This window comes from Patiria miniata, unplaced genomic scaffold (genome assembly GCF_015706575.1).
Source record: "Patiria miniata isolate m_02_andy unplaced genomic scaffold, ASM1570657v1 HiC_scaffold_25, whole genome shotgun sequence".
Taxonomy (NCBI): domain Eukaryota; kingdom Metazoa; phylum Echinodermata; class Asteroidea; order Valvatida; family Asterinidae; genus Patiria; species Patiria miniata.
In genome coordinates this window covers 2,770,166-2,792,941 of record NW_024037064.1, presented here as the reverse complement: position 1 = coordinate 2,792,941, position 22,776 = coordinate 2,770,166, and the positions used below count along the sequence as shown (strand labels likewise).

General features: G+C 40.5%; 1 protein-coding gene across 1 annotated transcript in view; it reads left to right on the top strand.

Moving 5' to 3' along the window:
- Positions 1-22,776, top strand: part of LOC119732805 (3-oxoacyl-[acyl-carrier-protein] synthase, mitochondrial-like) — a 119,408-nt gene that overhangs the window by 2,046 nt on the left and 94,586 nt on the right. The window contains exons 3-11 of the mRNA XM_038206408.1: positions 6,323-6,334; positions 11,258-11,391; positions 14,236-14,300; positions 15,082-15,189; positions 17,868-17,939; positions 19,159-19,245; positions 20,082-20,233; positions 20,838-20,952; positions 22,007-22,073. Of these exons, the coding sequence (XP_038062336.1) occupies positions 6,323-6,334; positions 11,258-11,391; positions 14,236-14,300; positions 15,082-15,189; positions 17,868-17,939; positions 19,159-19,245; positions 20,082-20,233; positions 20,838-20,952; positions 22,007-22,073 (812 nt within the window). The remainder of the gene's footprint in view (positions 1-6,322; positions 6,335-11,257; positions 11,392-14,235; positions 14,301-15,081; positions 15,190-17,867; positions 17,940-19,158; positions 19,246-20,081; positions 20,234-20,837; positions 20,953-22,006; positions 22,074-22,776) is intronic.

Genomic DNA, 22,776 nt, shown 5'->3' with positions numbered 1-22,776 from the left:
CATTTCTCTCCCCCGTGCGTTACCCATGAACACTAACTGGAGTTCTCGGTCCAGTTTCCCAGTCCCGTACTTAGCTCGAGGGAATGGAATGTTACCCTTGCGTGGTCGCGTAGCTGGGCGTGGTAAGACATCCTGTGATGTAAATAACCTGTGACATAGTAACCTTTTAGCTTGTCACTCACTCCATCAAGGTTGCTCGAGATGTTGTGTAAACACTTTTGCACTCTGATCGCACTATTTGCACACATCTCTCTCTGTATTTGCACACTTCTCTCTCCATGTTTTCCCTCATGTAAATGCACACGTTTCTAGTCTCTTGCACTAGGCACTCTTAGTAAATCATGTGACTAGACATGTGACCCTTAGACATGGAAGATTACTATTGGTTAATTCCTAAATCAGTGATCATGCATTATTTAATCCCGATACTTCTACTGCCTATAAATACCGGAGGTTTTCCTCACTTTCGGCAGTGCGGCGAACCACGAAACCAATGTAGTGCGAACGAACCCTAAACCCAAAGTTGTGCGGCGATCAACTTATATGTTGTGTGGTAAATCGTATGATGTGCGGCGAACTCGACTCTGACAGACCAATGACCAATTGTTGTGCGACTCTAGTCACTACGAAGCATCGGCCTCCCTCGGTGGTTGAGGCGCGGTGAAGTAATAGTGCAATCACTAGTACTAGTGTTATTATGAAGCATCCTTCTCCTAGATCCCTCGAGGAGTGTGTAGAAGCTGGTGAAATAGTAATACACTAGTCCCAATGGTGCTGTGCGGTTTCGAATGGCCATTGGACTGCTAGTCTTAGCTTGAACATGTTGTGCGGTTGTCTGGTGTTCTAGCCCAGCCAGAGCTAGTTCATCCCCGTCACCACAGCGGACCGCTCCCGCTGTGGCCAGCCGGCTCCCCGTAGCCATTTCCCCCGTAGTTCAGCTATGCTAGCCCGGTCTTGTCATAAACACTATCCTTGGTGCATAGTGCCTCGATTGACCTTGGATACCCGATACGCCACATGCACACTTTGGTTCGAACTGTAGTGCGGCCTGGTACACTTGCTGGCCCCGTCCAGTTGCCGTTGCCTCCCCGGTCACCGTAGCGGACCGCTCCCGCTTCGGTCTGACCGTCGATAACCCGTACCGTGCCGGTGCCCACTCAGTTCGTATTGGTTGACATGGTTTTGCCATTGTACATATTACATGTATAGACTTTGTAGACGCCAACCTGTTATCTCTATAACGCTACCAAAGACTACCAAAAGGAGAAACCCTATAGGTTGATGAAATCTAACAAAGTTATGCAAAGTGAAGAGATGAATAAATCAGTGTATTGACATGTGTGACTGTCACCCCAAAGCTCTGTTTCCCTCCAACTTATTGAATTATTGTTGACTCTAATAAATGTTTCACGAGCTGCTATTAGGGAACGCAACAATATGTACACAGTGATTAATTATAAAGTGTGAAATTAAATGACAACATTTAGGTATAAGGTTAAGCAGAACGCTTTTGTGCCCTTACCTATGGACAAACATACGACCAAAGGACAAACAAAACAATACGTGAGACAGACAGGACAAGCGTGAGACAAGGCCTAAATATTAATACACAAAATAATGGAATTTCAATTTATGAATATGATTCGAGAAAATGAGTTTTTAAATTTTTTGACAAAGACAGATAGTGAAAGTAACGATTTTAGAGTATCATCTAAACTATTCCAGTACAAATTTAAAGTGCCTCGGTGAATAACACTATTTTTTGACATTGACGTTCTGTTAAATTGGACAAACAAATTTCCCCTAGCACTACTTCGAGTATTATATACATGAACGCTAGATGCTAAGGTAAAACAAGAATTAAAACATGACGGAAGTAAATTATGCATACATTTATACATTAGTTTTCCTAAATTAAGGTAATATAAGTCATTACATTGTAATATATTTAATTTAGCAAATAATGGAGCAGAATGATCACGATAGCCAGCATTCGAAATTATACGAACTGCTCGTTTCTGTAAAGTAAGTAATTTGTTACACTTAGATGGCGAACTACCCCAGGTCAAGATTGAGTAGTTTAAGTATGGTAAAACAAATGAATTATACAATGTTAATAAAATCTTACTCGGAAGGTAATATTTCAAACGGTTCATTATTCCAATGTTCTTTGAAATTTTTGTTGCTTCTTCATCAATATGATTTTTCCAAGTGAGATTTTCATCAATAGTTACACCCAGGAATTTAGTTATCTTAACCTGATTAAGCCTTGAGTTATTCAAAATCAGAGGAACAGATTGTGTGTACTTAAACTGATTGGCACAAAAAATCATATAATTTGACTTGACGACATTAATACATAATTTATTTGCGAGAAGCCATGTACTGATTTTTTCAAGTTCCACATTTAGGTTACTAATTGCTTCATCTACATTATCGTAAGTATACAACAAACTTGTATCATCTGCAAATAAACAAAATGTTACAGTGTCTGAAGTATTACATATATCATTAATATAGAGAAGAAATAGTAAAGGACCCAATACGGAACCCTGAGGTACCCCGCACGTAATGAATCGGCTGGTTGAAGTTATAGAGTTAAATGACACATATACTGCTTTCTGTTACACACATAACTTTTCAGTAGGTCCAAAGCTGTTCCCCGCATTCCGTAATGTTCTAATTTACTTATAAGAATATCGTGAAGTATCAAATGCTTTAGATAAGTCCAAGAAAATGCCTATGGAGAAGTTATTTTGATCAAGTGCATTACATAATTTACTAATTACATACGGTATCGCTAATTCAGTTGAACGATTTTGTCTAAATCCAAATTGAGACTCGGAGAGAATATTATTTTTAGTGATATTGTTTGAGTCTTGAACACATCACAACGATTTTTAGCACATACTTGAATCATTATGAGGAAAGTAAACCCCGAAAGTTGCATGAAGATACGGTCTTCCAAACGGGAGAAATTAATTTCAAAGATTAAATTTCGCCCGCCAACGTGAACATGTGTGTCCACATGTAGTTTCATTCAAAATGAAGTGTTACGTAACCTTTAGAAATCGCCTTCGTTTTTCAACCGCATGACTGTATGTCACATCACCAAATTGTATGGGGTGCAAGGTCAGCATGGGGTCATGTAGGGTCAAAAGCCTGATTTTTGTATTAAAAATGCAACTCCTTCCAGAAATTACATGGCATAACGTCACTCATGCATTGGCTTGCAGCTTTGGAGATAATTGTTTCCCCAGTAATTGTACATCGGGGTTCAGTGAACTTATTCAAGTGAGAATTTCTACGCGAGCTGATTGAGCTGATTAGCATAAAAAGTGACCCCACAGTTTCTTTTGAAAACGGAGACCAAGTTGGCTTTAAAAACGGTGGAATTGTGTAAATGTAGCCATGGATCAACTCCCTGGTTTTTAGGCTTCCATCTGAGGGCAGGTTTGACAAAATTACGGTTGAAAAATGGGTCCTATTTGCCTGAGAAAGTGGAAGGATGCCACTTGTAAAACGGCTACATGCAGGCTTGGGAACTATCACTTTCGGGAGGTGATTTGTTTTGGTGTGAATATTTAAAAATGTAGTCAGCTATAATCCACCCAAAATTGAAAAGAAATGAAAAGATGAAGTACAAGACAATAATTTAATTTTTGTTTGAGAAACCCCAGTGATGTCGGCTTGCATGTTATTAAGTGAACTTTGTTGATTTTACACTGTTTTCAATGGGGCTTGAATTAGTTCAGTGCACCTATATCGATCTTTTACTCACCATTAATTGAGAAGGGCGCCCTCAAACGTGAGACTTTTAATTATGTCTAACTGCAGAGGGCGCAAGTCAATTTTCTAAATAAAGCGGCACGCAGCTTTTCCATCGAGAGAAAGTAAATAAAAACGCAGTGGCTATTGTTACGGCAGCCGTAACGCATTTCCCATTTTCTATCGTTACGGTAGACTGCAACCTGGCAACTTTTATAAAAAAAACATGACAAGAAAATATAAAATTAGAAGGAAAAAAGTGAATTTGAACTTTATGAAATTCGGACTTTATTTCCCTTTTAAAAAAAATCCTCCAAAGCCTCAGGTTAGAAAAGGAAAAAAATTCGAGTGCAAAACTGAGATCCGAACCCGCAACCTCGCGGTGCAAAATCCTACCCTCTATCGGCTGAGCTGGCGCACTGCTCGATAAAACATGTGGAAACAAATAATTATATACCTGCGTGCGTACCAAAAAAATATCGTAGAGGGCGCTAAACAACGAGTGCCGTAACGATAGCCACTTCGAAATAAAAATGCTCTGCTGGATCAAACTCCTGACAGTTCAGCAGAAAGGGAAAGTTTTGTCGTTGTTTAAGTCTGTGAAAGCTTCCAGAGGAAGAAGTTATTCTACGGGCAGTACACGAGTTGTTGTCACTGGCGTTGGTAAGAATTTTGTATGCCCGTAATTTGCCGTAAAAAGTTGCTTTCGACTTAAAATTCGAGTCAACTCGTACCTTCACCTTGGGCAACTCGTACCTTGGACAACTCGTACCTTGGACAACTCGTACCTTGGACATCTCGTACCTTGGACATCTCGTACCTTGGACAACTCGTACCTTGGACAACTCGTACCTTCAATTAAGACGACTCGTAGTACCATCAGAATAAAAAGTAGAGTACGTGCGTGACTAAGTATGCACAGTGTGGTTCCTTGACTCCGAAACGATACGATTCTTTTCAAGTCAAAGTTAATTTCTATTCCACAGAACTACATTCAAGATCTAATGGCTTTGCCAGGCAGCGTGATTTTCCGCGTTGGGCCTGGCGCAGGGCAATGAAATTGAAGGCTGAGCCGACCTCCGAGGGCGCGAGCAGCGGTCGGTCGGGCGCGGTACCAATGCAGGTGACTCGGAAGCGGCCGGCCTGCGCGGCGGGCGTGGCACTGATATTCTGTTTTTAATGGAATTACATGTACTTGTAGTTGTACATTCCTTGTGCATATTCAACGTTTGATTGGAAACAGGTCAACTCGTACGCGAACCAACTCGTACGCGAGACAACTCGTACGCGGATTGGTCAACTCGTACGCGAGACAACTCGTACGCCAGCCAACTCGTACGCCAGACAACTCGTACGCGGGCCAACTCGTACGCGAACCAACTCGTACGCCAGCCAACTCGTACACGGACGATCGCCAACTTGAAGTTTACCCCAAAACACACGCCAAAGTTAACGATTTATCACAGTGGTCTGATTGTACGACTGAAAGACTGGGATTGTAGCCTTATGTATTTTCAACAATTTTAAATTCCATAAATGCAATGATGTTCAGGTTCAGGTTCAAAAGTTTCAATGATAAATTAAAAAAAAGCATGATCCATTTTAATTGCGATCGATGTGTAGTGCAATGCCGCGGCATGCACTTCCAACCACGCAGCTAGTGTGGAGAATTTGTCAAGATATACAACGATTTGATTTACACATAGTGCGGGGCCACTATAACAGTGTATTGTTATGTTGGGAAGTCTACAAATGCAGCGGACATTATACGATTTAAATTCTCACTACGTGGCATTATCTTGTATAGCGTACGGTGTGTGTGAGCAAGGAACGGACCGGACATCGACAGTGTGCGAGTGCGGGTCCAGGAAAACAAATCATAACCTTTTTGTTATGAGCAAAACAAGCTGATTTAAAGATGAACTAATTGGGACTACTCAGTAACACAAAATAATCCCCTTAACTTAAGGAAAAAAGAATGTGCCGGACAACTGACTGACCCTCATTTCCTACATGTACACGCCCGAACATACGGTTTCAGTAAAATCCCTTGTGCTACGGCTGCTAGTCTATACTCACGCGTACGAGTTGGTCCACGTACGAGTTGGTCCGCGTACGAGTTATCCCGCGTACGAGTTGACTCGCGTACGAGTTGGTCCGCGTACGAGTTGTCCTGCGTACGAGTTGGTCGCGTACGAGTTGGCTCGTGTACGAGTTGACCTGTATTCGTTTGATTCGGTAACTAAGAAGTAAGATAACTTGTGAAGTAAATTTTAATATACTTTTTTTTTTCTTTTTAGGTTCTGGATTTGGCAAGGACCAGATGACATCGACGGTTTATTCTTTTAGTGTATGGTTCCTTGACTCCCACATGATACGATGTTTTGCAATTTAATTTTTGTTCCAAAGAACCATATTGCAATGGCTTTGCACGTGCTTTCCGTGTCGGGCCGGGGCATACAAATTCGTACATAGTCTAGCATAATTAATCAAACTATGAATTTAAATTGTTATCTAAATTTAAATCATATTATTTTCTTTCTTTTCTTTTTAGGTTCTGGATTTGGTAAGGACCAGGTGATATCAAAAGTGATTATTTAGTTTGAGTGTGAACTGATTACTGGCATAGGCTTGGTTGTATATTTGGTTATTGCATGGAGGTAGGAAACAAGAGGTCATTATCAATATCATTCAATATTATTGGGAATGTTTGTTTTCTTTAAGTCTTTTTTTTGGGGCGGGTCCTTGTGTTGTTTTTTATTAACGGAGAAATGTAATTTTGTTCATACTCTGCATAATTACCGTTTGATTTGGTCATATCCAAAAATGTAATATACTTTTTTGTTCTTTTTAGGTTCTGGATTTGGCGTGGTGACGTCGTCAGTGATTATTCAGAATCATTATTCGTGATCATTTTCAGAAAATCTGGTGGTAACATGAATTGGCAGATATACTTATTACTTATGCTGCCACGAAGTTTTAGCGATTATTTTGCAAAATAATTTTTTTTTTTTTTTTATCATCAGAATTTGTTAAAATTTCAATATTATTTTTTGGTACTTTTCTTCGGGTTACCTTTTTTAACAGAAGGATTCATAATTTTTTTGGGGGGGGCGGGGAATTTTTTATTTATAGCTAGCTATAAGTCTGAAAGTCTAAAATGTAAAAAAAAAATCAGAGTTGGTTTATTCATCAACTGGTTTATTCGAAATATTTACAAATTGTGGGGGCGGGGGTTTAGCCAGAGGTTTCGTCATAGTTCGACTTGTTGAAATGAAATCGATTCACGATGAACTGCAGACAAGCAATCATCTCTTGAGCAGCGCAATGGTTCATCAGAAACCCGCAGGTTCATCTGTAAAAAAAAAAAAAAAAATTGCGGTAAACACATAGTTTGGGATGAAAATTAGTATTTCCTAACAAAATTGGAAATATTTGTCAGTCCAAGATTCACGTCTTATCATTTTTGCGGTGATAATATATATGAAGAAAAAAGTAGTTCAGGTGATTTATAGGGATCAATAATAGGAACAATGTTGCAACCTGACGCCACTTTTTTCTTCATTATATCTCAATGATGGTCATTCATTGCAAAAATGATGGTAAGACGTGAATCTTGGATAAAAACATCAGTTCCATAATATTTGCACGTAGCCTAAGTCTCTAAATGTAACAGCAGACTGCATCAATGTCACCGTGCACAGACGTCCATATTTTGACCGGTCTGTGCGGCGCAAGAACCGTGTCACTTTGCACGGATGGCTGCCGTAGGTTGACCGCAAACGTACCGCGTGGGCCTGTGCATGCCGCGCACACAGTGCGTGTAACCTGCCGCGGCCGGCTTCGCGCTAAATAAATTCCTCTTTTGGGGGTGAAAGAGAGCCCATACCAAAAAGAGATTCGCCTTTATTTAAATAAGCCACTTTCAATGAGTTACGGTCCACTTCATTCAGCCTCGGATCATTATCCTGACTGACGGTACGACTTGACTTATGCGTGATGGTACGAGTTGTCTTAACTGAAGGTACGACTTGGCGAAGGTACGAGTTGTCCAAGGTACGAGTTGCCCAAGGTACGAGATGACCTGTTACCGAACGTTTAACATAGCGTCAATCGTTCATGTGTGTGCAGCTGTGCAGATGTCAGTACTGTCATGACTGTAGTGTCTGTATCTGTTGTGTAAGCTACACATATTGTTGATGTACCCTAACATGGCGCGGCCCCTATACGTGGCGCACTGATTTTTCGCCGGTAGCGCCTTGCTAGAGCAAAAGTTTTAACTGAAATTCCACAGAAAGTGAAATTTCATCAAGTTCTAAACACTCCCGTTTGTAAATCGCGAGTTTATTTACCTGTTACAAAGTTAAAAGAAAAAATAATTTTGGCGTGATTTTGCAATTTTATTTTCAAGTGCAAAGTGAACCCTTTGAAAATGCCCCGAAAAAATAAGAAAATAATTTTCTGACAAACATCTGGCAGGGTTTGTAAGTAAAGATAATAATGATTTATCAGAATTTATCAAGTTTACAGAAATTCTTATGTAATTTTAATGTTAATTTGGAATTTTCCGAGATCTTTTCAAGTGCCCCAAGTTAGGGAACACTCCGCCAATTTGTGCCCAATTTCCGGACGCGACCTTTTTTGCATTTCGGATTAAATTTTATGAAACCGAAATTGTTCACAGAGGTTTAATAGCAAGCATTAAAAAGGTAAAAGTACCAGTATTTCACTGCATGAATTTGAGGTTGCTCAACAAAGAGATTTGGCAACACTACACAAGGAAAGTTGGGTAAGCTTCGAAGTACGCCATGTTAGGGAACACGACTATATGGTGCTGGTCGATCACTAAATTTTGAAGTGCGCATGGGTGGAAAGTTGGCCGATATTTATCTTGTCTAGTTGGGTTTTGAAGGCGTTTAGTGTGGGTTGGTTTTTATTTTAGTAGAATCAGGTAGCTGGAGTTACCCAGCCCTAAATTTTATCATTGGGTTGTCATTTAGGGCTGGAGGAAGTTTTTCACTCGAACCAGCAGCATTGGCAGGTCCAAAAAAAATTTTGTCCCTGTTACACACTAATTGCAACTGCAACTCACCCAAACCTTGCCTGGAATAACCATTACACAGGTCCTCGAAGTAAAAAACGATCCACGATAAAGATTCAGCCTACAATTGCAGTGAAAAAAAGAGGAATAACCGACAACCTTGCAGGCATGGTGAGGACTGCAATTGGATTTGTGCACAAACAAACTTTGTGTACAATGAATGGCGGTCGATTACCATGCACAGCGCGCTGGTACTAGTTGGCGCATGACGTCATGCGGAAGCGTAACACCCGACGACTGTTTCATGCACTTACATGAGGTTTGTAGAGTCCTAGTTACTCGGACTAGTAATGGCATGTACTAAGGCCCCCCAAAAATAGTTCTGCTTCCGATGACATGCCTTTCAAAAATAGGGTCGGTCGGTCGGAAATTTCTTTTTTTTGCCATTTTTTTTTTATGCAGATTGAATGGGTGGCCACAAAAAGTGAATAAAACCTACCTTAATTATTGTCAATATATTTGCGTTCGATAATTCGTAAACAATGATGGAAAATTCAGGTCGTTCGCACCATATGCACAACGCTAGTCAAGACGGGAAGCTGGCCAAAACTCCGAAGTATGTGATGCACTGTGCATGTGTGGCCCACGGCCAACAGACTTCGTTTTACGGTCGAAAATTTCGGGAAACATGCTGCATGTATCACTCCAAATACGAGTAGTGCGATCTCAAAATGAACTCTTGAACACTGAAAATACATACACAGACAAGCTAGATTAATTTTGTGAATTAACTTGCAAAATTGTTCTTTCTCCATCGGTGTTTTCTTGGCATTTCTACAATGTCGAATCCAACCAGTTGACAGTGCACGTGCCCAATGCATAGCCATGCTAGCGCTATCAATCGCATAGCCGTGCACAGACTAGTAACCGCATTTCCATCATGTCTTCTAAATCGGCCCCTGCGCGGCACAGCGGGAACCAGTCGTCGCTGCATTGAGCGAGGTTTATGCACGTGATTATAGTCACCGTGACATCGAATTGCGAAGTAGTTATACATATCGCGAAGCGAATATGTAAAAATAATGGAGGTTTCTTTTGAAAATAGTAGCGAATGTAAGTAAGAAAACAAATAAATACAAACATTTTTTTTTATGCAAAAGGCTTGTTGAGAGGTATTTTGTGAAGACAGAAAAGACAACAGGTTTTTATTTTTATTTATTCAATCATTATTTTTTTTTTTTTTTGGAATTGCCGATAAATTTTTTAGGGTCGCAGCCTAAAAATAGGGTCGGTCGGGTAACCGGAAGCAGAAGTTTTATTTTTTTGTTGGCCTAACTAACACTGTATAGTTAATAGTGATTATACGCGTGCACACAGTACATGTTCCGTGTTACTGCATTGTGTGGAGCGGGATAGGAACTGTAGGCCTATTTTGTTCATGCTGTGACGGCGGGCCATCTGACATTGTCTGGTCGCATCGCTGAGAGGGCCCAGTGCATGCCTGGACAGTGCGAAGGACCGGGGGGAAAAATCATTTACTTTTATATTGTGACTGTGAGCGATAAAAATCTGATTCAAAAGTCCAGTTATTGTTTATTCATATATTGTAAATACCTAAGACAGCTTACCCATTCCTATTGGTTGAGAGCCCGTCACGTGGCCAGTCTTAAACGGATGATAAAGACATGGCTACATGTAGCTCATGGTGTCACATGAAATTTGGACTCCTAAAAATCCAGTGCCTCAACCATTTTATTGGATGCACAATACTACCAGTGAGTCAGTATTTTATAGTCCTAAATTCACAACGCAACGCCCCAGGTGCATTCTGCGCGACATCGCGCAGTACGCACGATGCGTGCGCCAATCTTCATAAAAGGTAAGGAGTTGTAGAGGGACATTCCATATTGAGTCCGAGGGGTGTTTCATAAAACATGCAGTAAAATTGTTGAGCAAAATGGTTGGACCGAAAAGATTTGTTTTTTGACCGAAAAGGTATTTATGAAAGGGAATAAATATGTGCTTGGTCGGTATTAAACACTCTGTAATTACATGGAGATATAGCTCCATGGTAATTATCACCCACCCCAGACTCCAACCGGTCTTAAACAGAGTGTTATAGGCCTAATACCTCCCAAACACGCATTTTTTCCCTTATTTAAAATGGATTTCTATGAAGTTTAAAACATATTATTGGAAGTAATATGGCCTAATGCAAATCTTACAGAATTGAAACTTTTGCATAATTTGGCAATTTGCATACATGTAAATTGTTGTCCAAAATGCAAACACCTATAAAGCTGCTTTAAAATGCCATTGACTTTGCTGTGTGATTCTCTCTTTATAACATTTCTTAAAAAAATATATTTGCTGGACTCTATAATTTGTCAGAAAGTTACAGGGACCAAATATTGCTTTTGCTTTGGCCAGCAAAACTCAATAATGAAGTTGTTTGCATGTTTCAGGTGTTGTGTGCCCTCTGGGTGTTGGGGTGCAGCACATTTGGCCCAAACTTATTGATGGAAACTGCGGAATATCGGAAGTCGAAGGTCCCGGTTACGAGAAGATCCCGTGTCAAGTTGGTAAGATTTGGCCTTGTTTGAAGTTCAAATAGAATGCAATATAATGATGGCTTTTTTGTCAGTATCGATGAACTCGGTGATTGGCAGCCGTTGCCAAAATAAAAAAAAAAGAAGAAAACCACGAAAGCTTGTGAACTGAAAATCGTTTCCAATTCTCCTGAAGATGGGCACAGCTTAAAGGGAGGATACAACATTTGTAAACATCTAAAAACCAAATGATCAAATTATCACAAAATATCTTACTGGATTGTTAGGGAATGACAGTCTCAAGCGTCTTGTAAAATCATGGCTCCTGGTGTGTTGACATTTTCAAGAAACGTTGTATTTTTCCAACGCTGGTCGGCCGACCAGCGTTGGAGAAAACTGACTTTTTTTCAAAAAGTGCTCCTAATTTTTTATATTTAGTTATTCCGCATTTTCTTTGCAATTGATTACACACCTGTGAAGGGGTGCAAGCCTTCTAGACTGATTCTCTGACCTTACAATTCCCTAAACTCTATAAATTGCTCCGTCTCATCTATAGTGGGGTCAGGGAACCAGACTACAAAAACATGGTTGGTTTTCTTGGATTTTCCAGCATCTCCGAACCCAAAACATGAAACAAGTCAGTTTAAAAATATTTGCTATAACATCCTCCTGTCTATTTATTTCTGAAAATTGCAGCAAAAGCAAATGTTGTACATTCCCTTTAACCCCACATGTAACCCTCCTCAATCCACCAAAATCCTCATTGCAGTTTTGGAGAATATTTGAGGATTGAGGATGAATGGCAAAAAGTGCCAGTTGATTTTGGAGAATGCAATGGCTCGAGGTAGGCTGTACGTCTACCCAGCATTCTTTTTAATATGTTCAGTCATGCATAATGGAACCCTGCATTATGCTGGATATCATCCGCACTGCTTCTGAATGTCATCGGTACTGACTCAACCCATAGCAGTGAATGGAGGAGGATTTTGAAGGATTGAGGCAATGGTCACCCCTCCACTGAACAAATTCAAGAAATGGGATGATTTTGGAGGATTGAGGATAAATCCAATTTTTACATGGTGGCAATTGGAGGATTTTGCAGGATTGAGGATGGTTCCTAGCCAAAAGGGCCTAGTGGGTTAGGGTTAATAAACTTTACCCTAACCCCCTAGTAGTGCCCCAGGACCACCCTGCTAAATCCAACAGAGTCCAACGGTTACCCATGTGAGTTCCCTGCACAATCTGACACAGTCCCACACAACCCAACTTGCCAAGTTGCTGGGTACCTGAAACGCTAACACGACTGGCATGCTCATTCCAACTGAATCCAACTGTGCCTTATTTTTCTGTTTGCTGCTGGATCCAACAGAGTCCAACTTGGTGATATTTACCAGAATCCAACAGAAGCCGACTCTGAATGTTTTTAGTTGCCTACTGAATCCAACAGATTGCAACAGGAATATTTAAAGGGTTTAGGCCAAAAAAAAAATAAGTCGGTCTCTGGTCAGCGCGCGTCGATTTTAATCATGCGCTTCAATCTTTTTTTCCCCCAAAATGTTCTGCGGTAGCTCCAACAGCGCCCTCTATTGCCGCACCTCCTAAATTTTTTTTACCAAAGAGCACCAAGGAATGGGAAATTGCACCAAGGCAAATTATGGAGGACACCAATGTACATGAGGACACCAAAAAAGCAAAATACATGTAGTACCACACCTTGTCTGTACAATCCAAGCTTGAAGAAAAAAAAAAAAGCCGCGTCCCCGCGTCAATTCCAGAACTTTGGTCTGACCAGAGACCGAATATTTTTTTTTTTTGGCCTTACTAGTACTGCTCAATCTAACAGGACCCAGCGGGTATGTCAAATAGTTGGATCCTGTTGGATTGAGCAGGGTTAGGGATTTGTAACATGGAGTGGGTGTCAGTTGTTCTCAAAACCAAGTAATCTCACTAATCCTGGGATTAAGCGTATTACCCTGTAGGCCCTTTTCCTCCAAAAATTTTGCACTTTATGTTCAAATGAAGGATACCCAGCGCTTCAATCCTTCAAAATCCTCTGACAGTACTGCCTCTCAAAATGCATTCATCCTCAATTAATCCTCCAAAATCCTCCACTTCTTCAAACACTGGTCATCCACAATCCTTCCAAATCCTCCTGTGCTTCAATCACCATTGATCCTCAATCCTCCAAAATCCTTCAAAACCGCCAGAAAGATTAAGGAGGATTGAGGAGGATTAGGGTTAAAATCCAGATTTTTTAAAATTCAGTTTGAATTGCACTTTCCAGTTTAAATTTTTGAAACTGGATATTCGAAACCAACCTTTAAAATATTCAGCCTTCCATGTCTTTTTTATGGCTAAAGAAAACAACTGGAACATCCCCCAATTCACTCCATGGTCTCTGATAAAAACTGCATCATCACTCTCTAGCAGTCTTCTTGGTTCATGAATAGCCTGCCCATTCGTCTGATCAGAGAATTTCTATTTGTTTTTTTTGGGGTTCAACTTTACAGTTCTCTCAAGGCCAAGTGGTCATTCAATCCTGCAAACTATAGGGCCTACCCATTAATTGTGGGGAGCATTGCATGCAGCACCTCACTCGTCACTTTTTGTTGGCATGACCTTGAGCTGAACTTCCCGTTAATCAGATAACTGTTATTCGGGTTGGGAAAAAAAATGAGCATTTTGAAATCTGTGTTTTCTCCCACCAGTATAACTCACAAAAAGAGATCCTTGCATACGATACGACAGCAAATTTCTCTCATAACTGACTTCACTGTACAGACCACCAAATTCCCAGTTTCGTTAGAATGACTAAGAAAAATGTACGCCACTCATTGGCAATTTTTTATTGTTATGTGTTATTTTTTTTTTTTTCAGCTGGATATGTGCCTAAAGGGGATGGAGTCGGACAATTCCAAGCATCGAAGACTGTGTCTTCCTCGGTAATTTTTAAAAAGAGTGGTATTTTTCATTAGCAACTGCTTGACTAACCAATACTGATAACTTCATTGCAGGAAGATTGCGGGGAAGTTGTTCAGAATCCTGCAACTTTTACCCAATATGATGTCTTAAACCTATCCAGAACGCATCCCAGATATGAATTGAGATGGGGCCCTAAGTTTCTTGTCTATGAAATAGACCCTTGCGAACTATCATGTGTGAGCTGATTTGCAATTTGCTGATTAATGATACAAGATAACCGCCTCTGGACCTCTAGATTTTGAGCAATCAGCGGGCGCTCTCCGTATCGGGGTCTCGTCAGGTTATCTAAATGTAAATAAAACTGAGACACGCTGTGGATTGGAGAAAAAAGTCTACAGTCATGCGCTCTGTGGCGATATGTAGCGCGATATGTGGGCAATAATAGAGCCGCCTGATCACGGTCATGTCTATGTTTTAGTAGGTCATGTCTATTCTAGATTTCTAGATGCGGTTGATGTATTTTAAAAATACTGCACCTGAATCGACCAATCACAGTTTTAGTCCTGATTTGGGAATGAAATGATATCATGAAGTAGTAATGTTGACTCCAATTGGCTGACGCGTGGCATCGCATAAATTTGCATTTCTAGATATATCACACGTTTGACTGGAGACAGGAAGATGGAAGATACTCAGACTATTACTTTCTGGTCAGTAGATGAAATTAGCAGGCCTTTCGTGTTGCAGTCAGGTCCTTTTATTATCCAAACTAAAATATCAATTCAAATTTGCGTTTTTCAGGAGCAGAGAACAATGAGTGATGCTTCCGTATTCGCCTTAGCAGCAGCCGAAGAAGCCTTGACGCAAGCAAAATGGACGCCAACAAACGAAGACGACAAACGAGAATCAGTGAGCAGATTTTCAAGCAAACCTTTTCATTTGATGCCATTTTGGATAGAGGGTGTAAAATCAATATTGCTTGCGGTACCTGCTGTTACATCAGATTTGAACTATATATCAGAATCATCAGATTCGAACCAGCCAGCCGACCCCGGCAAGCTCGGTGGTCGAGGAAGAAGAAGCCTGCGCTAGTAAGCAGGAGGTCGTGGGTTTGAGTCCCACCCGAGTAAGCTTGTGAAGTGTTTCTCACAAAGCCTTGGACAACATGTGCCTATAGAATTACATCACTCAGTGTTCTCCAACCTGTAAAAATAACCTGGTGCCCGCCATGCTTTCTGAGGCACCCGCCAAGCTTCAAGTTGCCGCCATGCTTTCAAAAAAAAAAGTGAAAAAATAATTAAAAAAAAAAAACTGTAAGTGGGACAACCTTACCCTCCAGGGTATATTTTGGCCAGAAACTCTGCCAAAAGCAGTAACATGCAACACTTGTCAAAATCACAAGCCTGCCCATTGTAGCAGTCTATCAGGTCAAGAGTCTCAAGGCCAAACTGCCTCAGAGTCCCTGGACACTGATGTATTAAAAAAAGATGATGCTGAGCAAAAGCTGTTATCCATACATAAATTACATGTTCATCTGCAAGTAGCGCGCCGTAGTATAAAGAAATGTATGACTGCAAATAGCGCACCTATAATGCCCCCTTCGCTTTTTGACGGCGCACTGACCTTTAATTTTTAAAGTAGGAGAACACTGATCACTTATGTACGAAAGCCCATTAGCGCCACTGCAAGTATATAAAGTTGTGGATTATTTAATTCGTTATTACGGATTATTAATTCGTTATCACGGATTACTAATTCGTTATAATGGATTATTAATTCGTTATTACGGATTATTTAATTCGTTATTATGGATTACTAATTCGTTATAACGGATTATTTAATTCGTTATTACAGATTATTAATTCATTAGTACGGATTATTAATTCGTTATTACGGATTATTAATTCGTTATTACGGATTACTAATTCGATATAACGGTTTATTTAATTCGTTATTACGGATTAATTAATTCGTTATTACGGATTATTTTCGTTTTAACGGATTATTAATTCGTTATTACGGATTATAATTCGTTATTACGAATTACTCATATGTTCTGAGTCATTACTTGGCAAGTATGGCACAGGGGTGCAAACGTTGTATACAAAGATATAGCGCCGCCTAGCGGCCCTATATACACAGGCCCCTGGTCACGTGCTCTCCACGTGTGAGAACATCAGACCTAATTCGTAATAACGAATTAATAATCCGTAATAACGAATTAAATAATCCGTAATAAAGAATTAATAATCGGTAATAACGAATTAATAATCCGTACCAACGAATTACATAATCTGTAACTTATATACTTGCAGTGGCGCTAATGGGCTTTCGTACTTATGGGCAAAACCCAATGTTGAAAAAGAAATTTGAGTTTCGATAAAAGATTCTGCTAGGCCTTGCCACAAATAGACAGTTATCTTTTATTAACCCTCCCTCTCTGGCTGGCAATTTCAACGAGGCCAGCCCAGCAGTTCAAATAAATCAAGTGACTATTTCTAACAGTTGAGTGCGCCCTGCCTTCATAAAGCAGGATTGACTGTCTGTGATGATTATTATGAAACCTGATATAGCTACGCTTTGACTGTAGGAGATCGATTTGCCAACTGTGCCTACCAGTCACCTGCTTTTGTCTGTTGATTGAATTTGACTGTCACAGTGCCTACAAGAAATCTGATCTGACTGTTGGTGACTAGCCTGCGTGAAAGGCATGGCAGGGAACAGGATTGATTGCTTGACTGTCTGTGACTGCTCAGATAGCAGGAGGGTTCATCAAACTGTCAGTTATTTAGTTACATTTTCTTTGACATAAGGGAATGAGAATAAGTAAGCTGTATTTTTGAAACCATGGCTTCATTTTCAGCTGTGGCTTCAGGGACTCGTTTTCAACATGGATGTTCTTCTTCCTGTAACATTCAATCGTGCATTATTAGGCCGAAGTTTGGAGTATATGTGACCCGCTCCACAAAAGTGAGTCTGTTGTGGCAAAACTGAAATTTTGAGTTAACTACATATAAAATGGGAATGAAATAAGCTTTCATTTGGTATATCATGGGCCTCTCTAGGGCGTTTGGTTGCACTGTTGTGCCTTTTTTAATTCTGTCAAGTTTTTGAAAAGCAAGAAATGTCTCAATGAAGAAAAAAGGGTTGAAAAATTACAAATACACTGTAACTAACCAAGAAAAGCACCAAAAATCATAAATTTGTTAGTCTTTTTCTTACAATATTTAAATTTCTGTGTAAGATATCTGAACTAAAACAACCAAAATAAAACAAAATAAAACAATCCAAATTTTGAGCACATTTTCACTGTTTCCATTTAAAAGTGGTAAAAGCTGGAATTCAAGCTATGCAACATCAGACTCATTTTTGCAGAGCGGGTCACATATGTACTCCCATTCAATATGCTATTGAAGTTTTGTAAATACTTCAGAAGTCAGAAATGAAGCCATAGCTGGAAGGGAGTCCAAGGTTTCGAATATGCTAGGTACGCAAAACAGCACCCTCTACATTGCATGAGAAGAACTGATAGAAAGTTGTACATGTATGTGATTTTAATACACATTATTGATTTTTCTTCTGTGCAGGGTGTTGCTGTTGGTATGGGAATGGTCGGTCTAGAAGATATTGTAAACACAGGAATAACTCTCCAAAATAAGGTAAGAAAAAAATGTACTTCACTGTCTGACTGACTGACTGACTGACTGACGAAAAGACTGTCACTTGAGCGTGCGAGTCTCACCGGGAGCACGTTTTGGTGGCCCTTGAACTGGAACATGTTTCTGACGTCACAGCCGTGAACTGAAACATGTTTCCTGTGCACCGCGAAAACGACTGACCGGAAAATCGTTCATGACGTCATGTTACTGCCTACGTGACTGCACACAACCCCCAAAAAATCACGCGGCGACCGGACATGATTGTGACAATAACATTCAAGGCAAAAGTGGGAGTTTTTTTTTGTTTTTTTTTATAGCGTTACCCCTAAAGTTCTAAAAAGAGTCGGCCTGATATTCTGTATCAATTTTCGTACCAATTGAAGGTAAAAACCCACTATTTAAACCCTGTTTATGGTAAAAAGTAACGTCGTCTGCTAAGCTTGTTTACCTTTCCGCCATCTTGAAACATAAGTGAACCGACCGGAAACCTCGGTTCAACTTTGGTCGAAACAATGACGTAATTTCAGTGTAACCGAAGCGGCAAAACGACCGCGAACCAGAAACATGTTTACGGTCACAGCGCCAAAACGTGCTTCAGATCAAGGTTCACTTTTTCTTTGAATGTCTTGGTACCAAACACTGACTAGTCTAGTCACAGACTCCCGTGTTTGAACTTACCCGATTGTTGTATGCGTGATCCATTGCATGGAAGTTGAGGTCAACAATTGTAATTTGATAATTGTCATCATTCGCAAAATGTTCAATATGTTGTAAATCGTAATGCTTTCTTTTCTTTGGAAATACCGAAAATTTATTTCCCTTGATTGGATTGGCCCCTTCAGGATACAAAATAAATGCAAAAAAAAAAGGATGTTACACACGTTGTAGATCCTGTACATGGTATTGTCATAAAATCTCGCAGGATTCTGAGGTCAACTTACACTCTCTCTTGTGATGCAGCCTGGTTGTTAGCTGATGATGAGAACCGGGCAGTGCTATTGTATAGGATTACCCCATAATGGACTCAATATGGCCAATGTGTGGACCAGATACATGAAAAGACTTTCTGTGAATAGTCATTCTGAATGGATAGAATGGAATTTGTGCGCTCGGGGGTCATCTTAACTTCACTGGTCTTGTTGCTTGGAACATTTTAAATTTTTACTCTGTGGTCCACTTTTATTTATGGAATTTTGTGATGGTTTTTATCTGTTTACAGGGTTACCGGAAGGTTAGCCCTTACTTTGTTCCTCGTATTCTGACCAACATGGCCGCCGGACACATCAGCATCAGGTACAACTTAAAGGTGACTGTTCAGAAACAATCAACAAATTTGATTACGGAATTGTTGCGGAAAGTTTAAGCAACTTTGGGCCAATTTCCAAAACCAATATACGCCATTTTGTTACCTTTTAGAATCGAACTCTCTTTTGGCTGCCCAAAGTCAGTTTGGATATACAGGCTGAGTAAACAAAAAACCGAAACCCAAATGTCGGGACCATTGTTTTAGTGAAGTTCTACATGTAGCATGGATATGAAAGGATATCTAGGATATGAAAGCCCAGTTCATATGCTTTCATTTAGTACAAGAATCATTCAAATCACTCATGTACTTTTCAAGTTACGGAGTTTTAAACACAACCACCGTTTTAAAGGTCTGTCCACAGATCACCAAAAAAGTGTGTGTTCTTTCAGCAAAACGAAAACAATTCACACACATCCTAATGTGATTTGTTTTCGTTTTGCCGAAAGAACACTTAGCTTCTTTGTGTGCGGTGGACAGAACCTTGAAACAGCGGTTGTGTTTAAAACTCCGTAACTTGAAATATACAGAAGTGATTTGAATGATTCAGGTACTAAAAGAAAGCTTATGAATTGGGCTTTCATATCCTAGATTTTGAAAGTGCTACATGCAGAACTTCACTAAAACAATGGTCCCAACATTTGGGTTTCGTTTTTCTTTACTCACCCTGTATATGGGTTTTATGATAGTTAAACACAATTTCAGATGACAATCAAGCACAAAATGAAGTTTAAAAAACTGCTGTTATATTCATAAGGTGGTGCAAATTTGTCACTTTTTTTTCAACTGAATAAATCGCATTTTGTAAACAACCATTCAATGCTTACTTTGTTTTTTAGGGTCCCAATCATGCAGTATCCACAGCGTGCACGACCGGCGCCCATGCCATCGGTGACGCATTCAGGTTTATCAGAAACGGAGACGCTAATGTGATGGTCGCCGGTGGCACTGAAGCTTGCATCAGCCCGATCGCCATCGCTGGATTTGCGAGGTAAGTAACAGACTCTGAACCACTCAACGGTTGGATTATTTTTTGGCCGAAAAATCCTTTTTTTGACAAAGACAAGACATATTGGCCAAATTTTAGAATTTAAAAAAAAGTCACACCCCCCCCCCCCCAATACTGACTCTTGAGTCTATTCATAAGATGGAATTTGTGTCGGGGTGATGTACATGTAAATCAATATTAGGTTTTGCCCTTCACCGACGTAAAAACACTGTACATACTGAGTGTGTTACCTCCCGAGTGAAAGTTGGAAAAATAATCACTCGGGCGGGACTCGGACCCACGACCTCCTGCTTTCTAGTGCAGACATCTTACCACTTGACATTGCACATTGTTGTTTGAGACACTCTATAAAAGGGAAAAAACCATGCGGGCTAGTGAAAATGCCCGCGGGCTAGTTAAGAGTCTGTTTCAGTAGCCCGGCTGGCTAGTGAAAAAAACCTGTTAAGTCGAACCATGGTTCAGGCCATGTCCAAGATGGTCTTTGTATGGCTTCGGCTAGCTACTGTATTATGCCAATGGCAAAAACCAAAGCCAAAGATCCAAAATACCCAATTTCGAAATGGCAATATTTTTTTAATTTCTTCAGGGCTAGAGCGTTAAGTAAGAATTTCAATGCGACGCCTTCATCTGCCTCAAGACCATTTGATAAGGACAGGGATGGTTTTGTTATGTCTGAAGGAGCAGCCATCGTAGTATTGGAGGTAAGTATTCTTATGGGCTGAACGTGCAATCAATAGAGGGCGCTTTTAACCACTTTTGAGAGCCCCATAGACGGGACATACTACTTGTGCGTGTTTGTTCACGCTTTTATTGCACAAAGTACGCCAATGTATTTTATTCTGAATGTGCACAAAGCCCCAGCGTCTTTACGTCAGCACCAGGCGTTTTCGGCAATGCGTTCTAATGTCTGTCCATGTGATCTCCCCTAAAGTCTCTCCTTTGTACCGTTGAGGGGGTAATTGTGCATGCTGTCAATTCTATCACGAAGGCCCCCATCAATGGCCAAAGCATTGAGCTAGCTATTTAGATAATCCATCTTAACCCTAACTCCCTAGGCCTTTTTTGCTAGGATGTAGCCTCAATCCTGCAAAATCTTCCAATTGGCCTAATGGAAAAGTAGCATATATACATGTACAATGTATAGCCTCAATGCTGCTAATTCCTCCCATTATTTCTTGAATATGGTCCATGGAAGGGTGACCACTGCCTGAATCCTGCAAAATCCTGCAGCAGTGACTGTCAATATGTTGAGGCTTGGCCAGTGACATCCTGGAACAATGTGAGGATTTCAAGTATAATCCAGGCCTATATTTATGCATGGCTGAGCAAAAGCAACACAAGGTCTGGCCCAAGACCTTGACAAAGTGCATCCTACGAAATCAGTAACGCACTTTTGCCTTGTAACCTCTATCCTCCAAATTCCTCCACTTTGGCAAAGAAGATTTTAAAGGATTCAGGGCGGTTAAGGCAGTGGGTTTGTAAAATAGCCAGCACAGCATTTTCACCATTGAGGGGGATATATACAGTGATCACGCTACATGGTCTGTACAACAGTCACTGTGCCCTTTAGTGGCTATTGTGCGAATCCCTTTTTGAAGTGGTAATTTTGCTCATTTAGAAAGTTGAAAATTTGTCTCATAATGGTACACTTTATTGTGACTCACAATAAATTGATTCGGCTATAAATATTTTAAATAATTTTTGTGCAATCTTTCATATGTTGTCCTAATCTTTTTCTGTTTTTCTTTTTCCAAGGAGTATCAACATGCTTGTAATCGTGGTGCGACGATTCTTGCCGAAATCCTTGGCTATGGTCTCTCAGGTCAGTTGAGCAATCTTGTCCGCAAATGCCAAGTTCATTAGACAACTTGTAGTTGATTTGTGACGTATTAAACGTGTGCACTAACAGCAACATGTGAACACCTCATGTCAAACGCTGGTCAAAACGTAGCCTTTAGTCAAGTCCCACGCGCTTACCCGGACACGTGATGCACCCCAGATGCTGACACGTAAAAAGACTAACACGAGCGGCGTAGCCGCGAGGACCTTTACCATCTCGTGGAGAACGCTTATGTTTTTCTTTACATTTGTCTACCGATTTGGTAGACATGCATAATGCATTACCCGTTGTGAATTGACCAATGAAAATGCAGAATTACTAACGTAAATCAGCCGTCGTCTGGCGCCAGACGTCGTCTGGTGCCATGGCGCGTGTGCTGTTGCTGGTAACCGCAAACCACCGTTAGATGATTGGTTTATACTGCTTGATTTATATTACGTGAATAAATGAATAAGTGATTAGTTCCATGAGATAGTAAAGGCCCTCGTGGCTTCGCCGATCGTGCTTGTCTTTTTACGTGCCAGCATCCGGGGTACGTTACGCGTCCGGATGGTCCGGGTATAGGCGCGTGGGACTTGATTAAAGGCTAGTCAAAACGTAATCCCGAAACCTCTTGATCCTGGCTCCCTGCTGTGTATTATGATGCGTGGCTATTGGTAACCAGTGATGCAAACGTGCCCTGTGG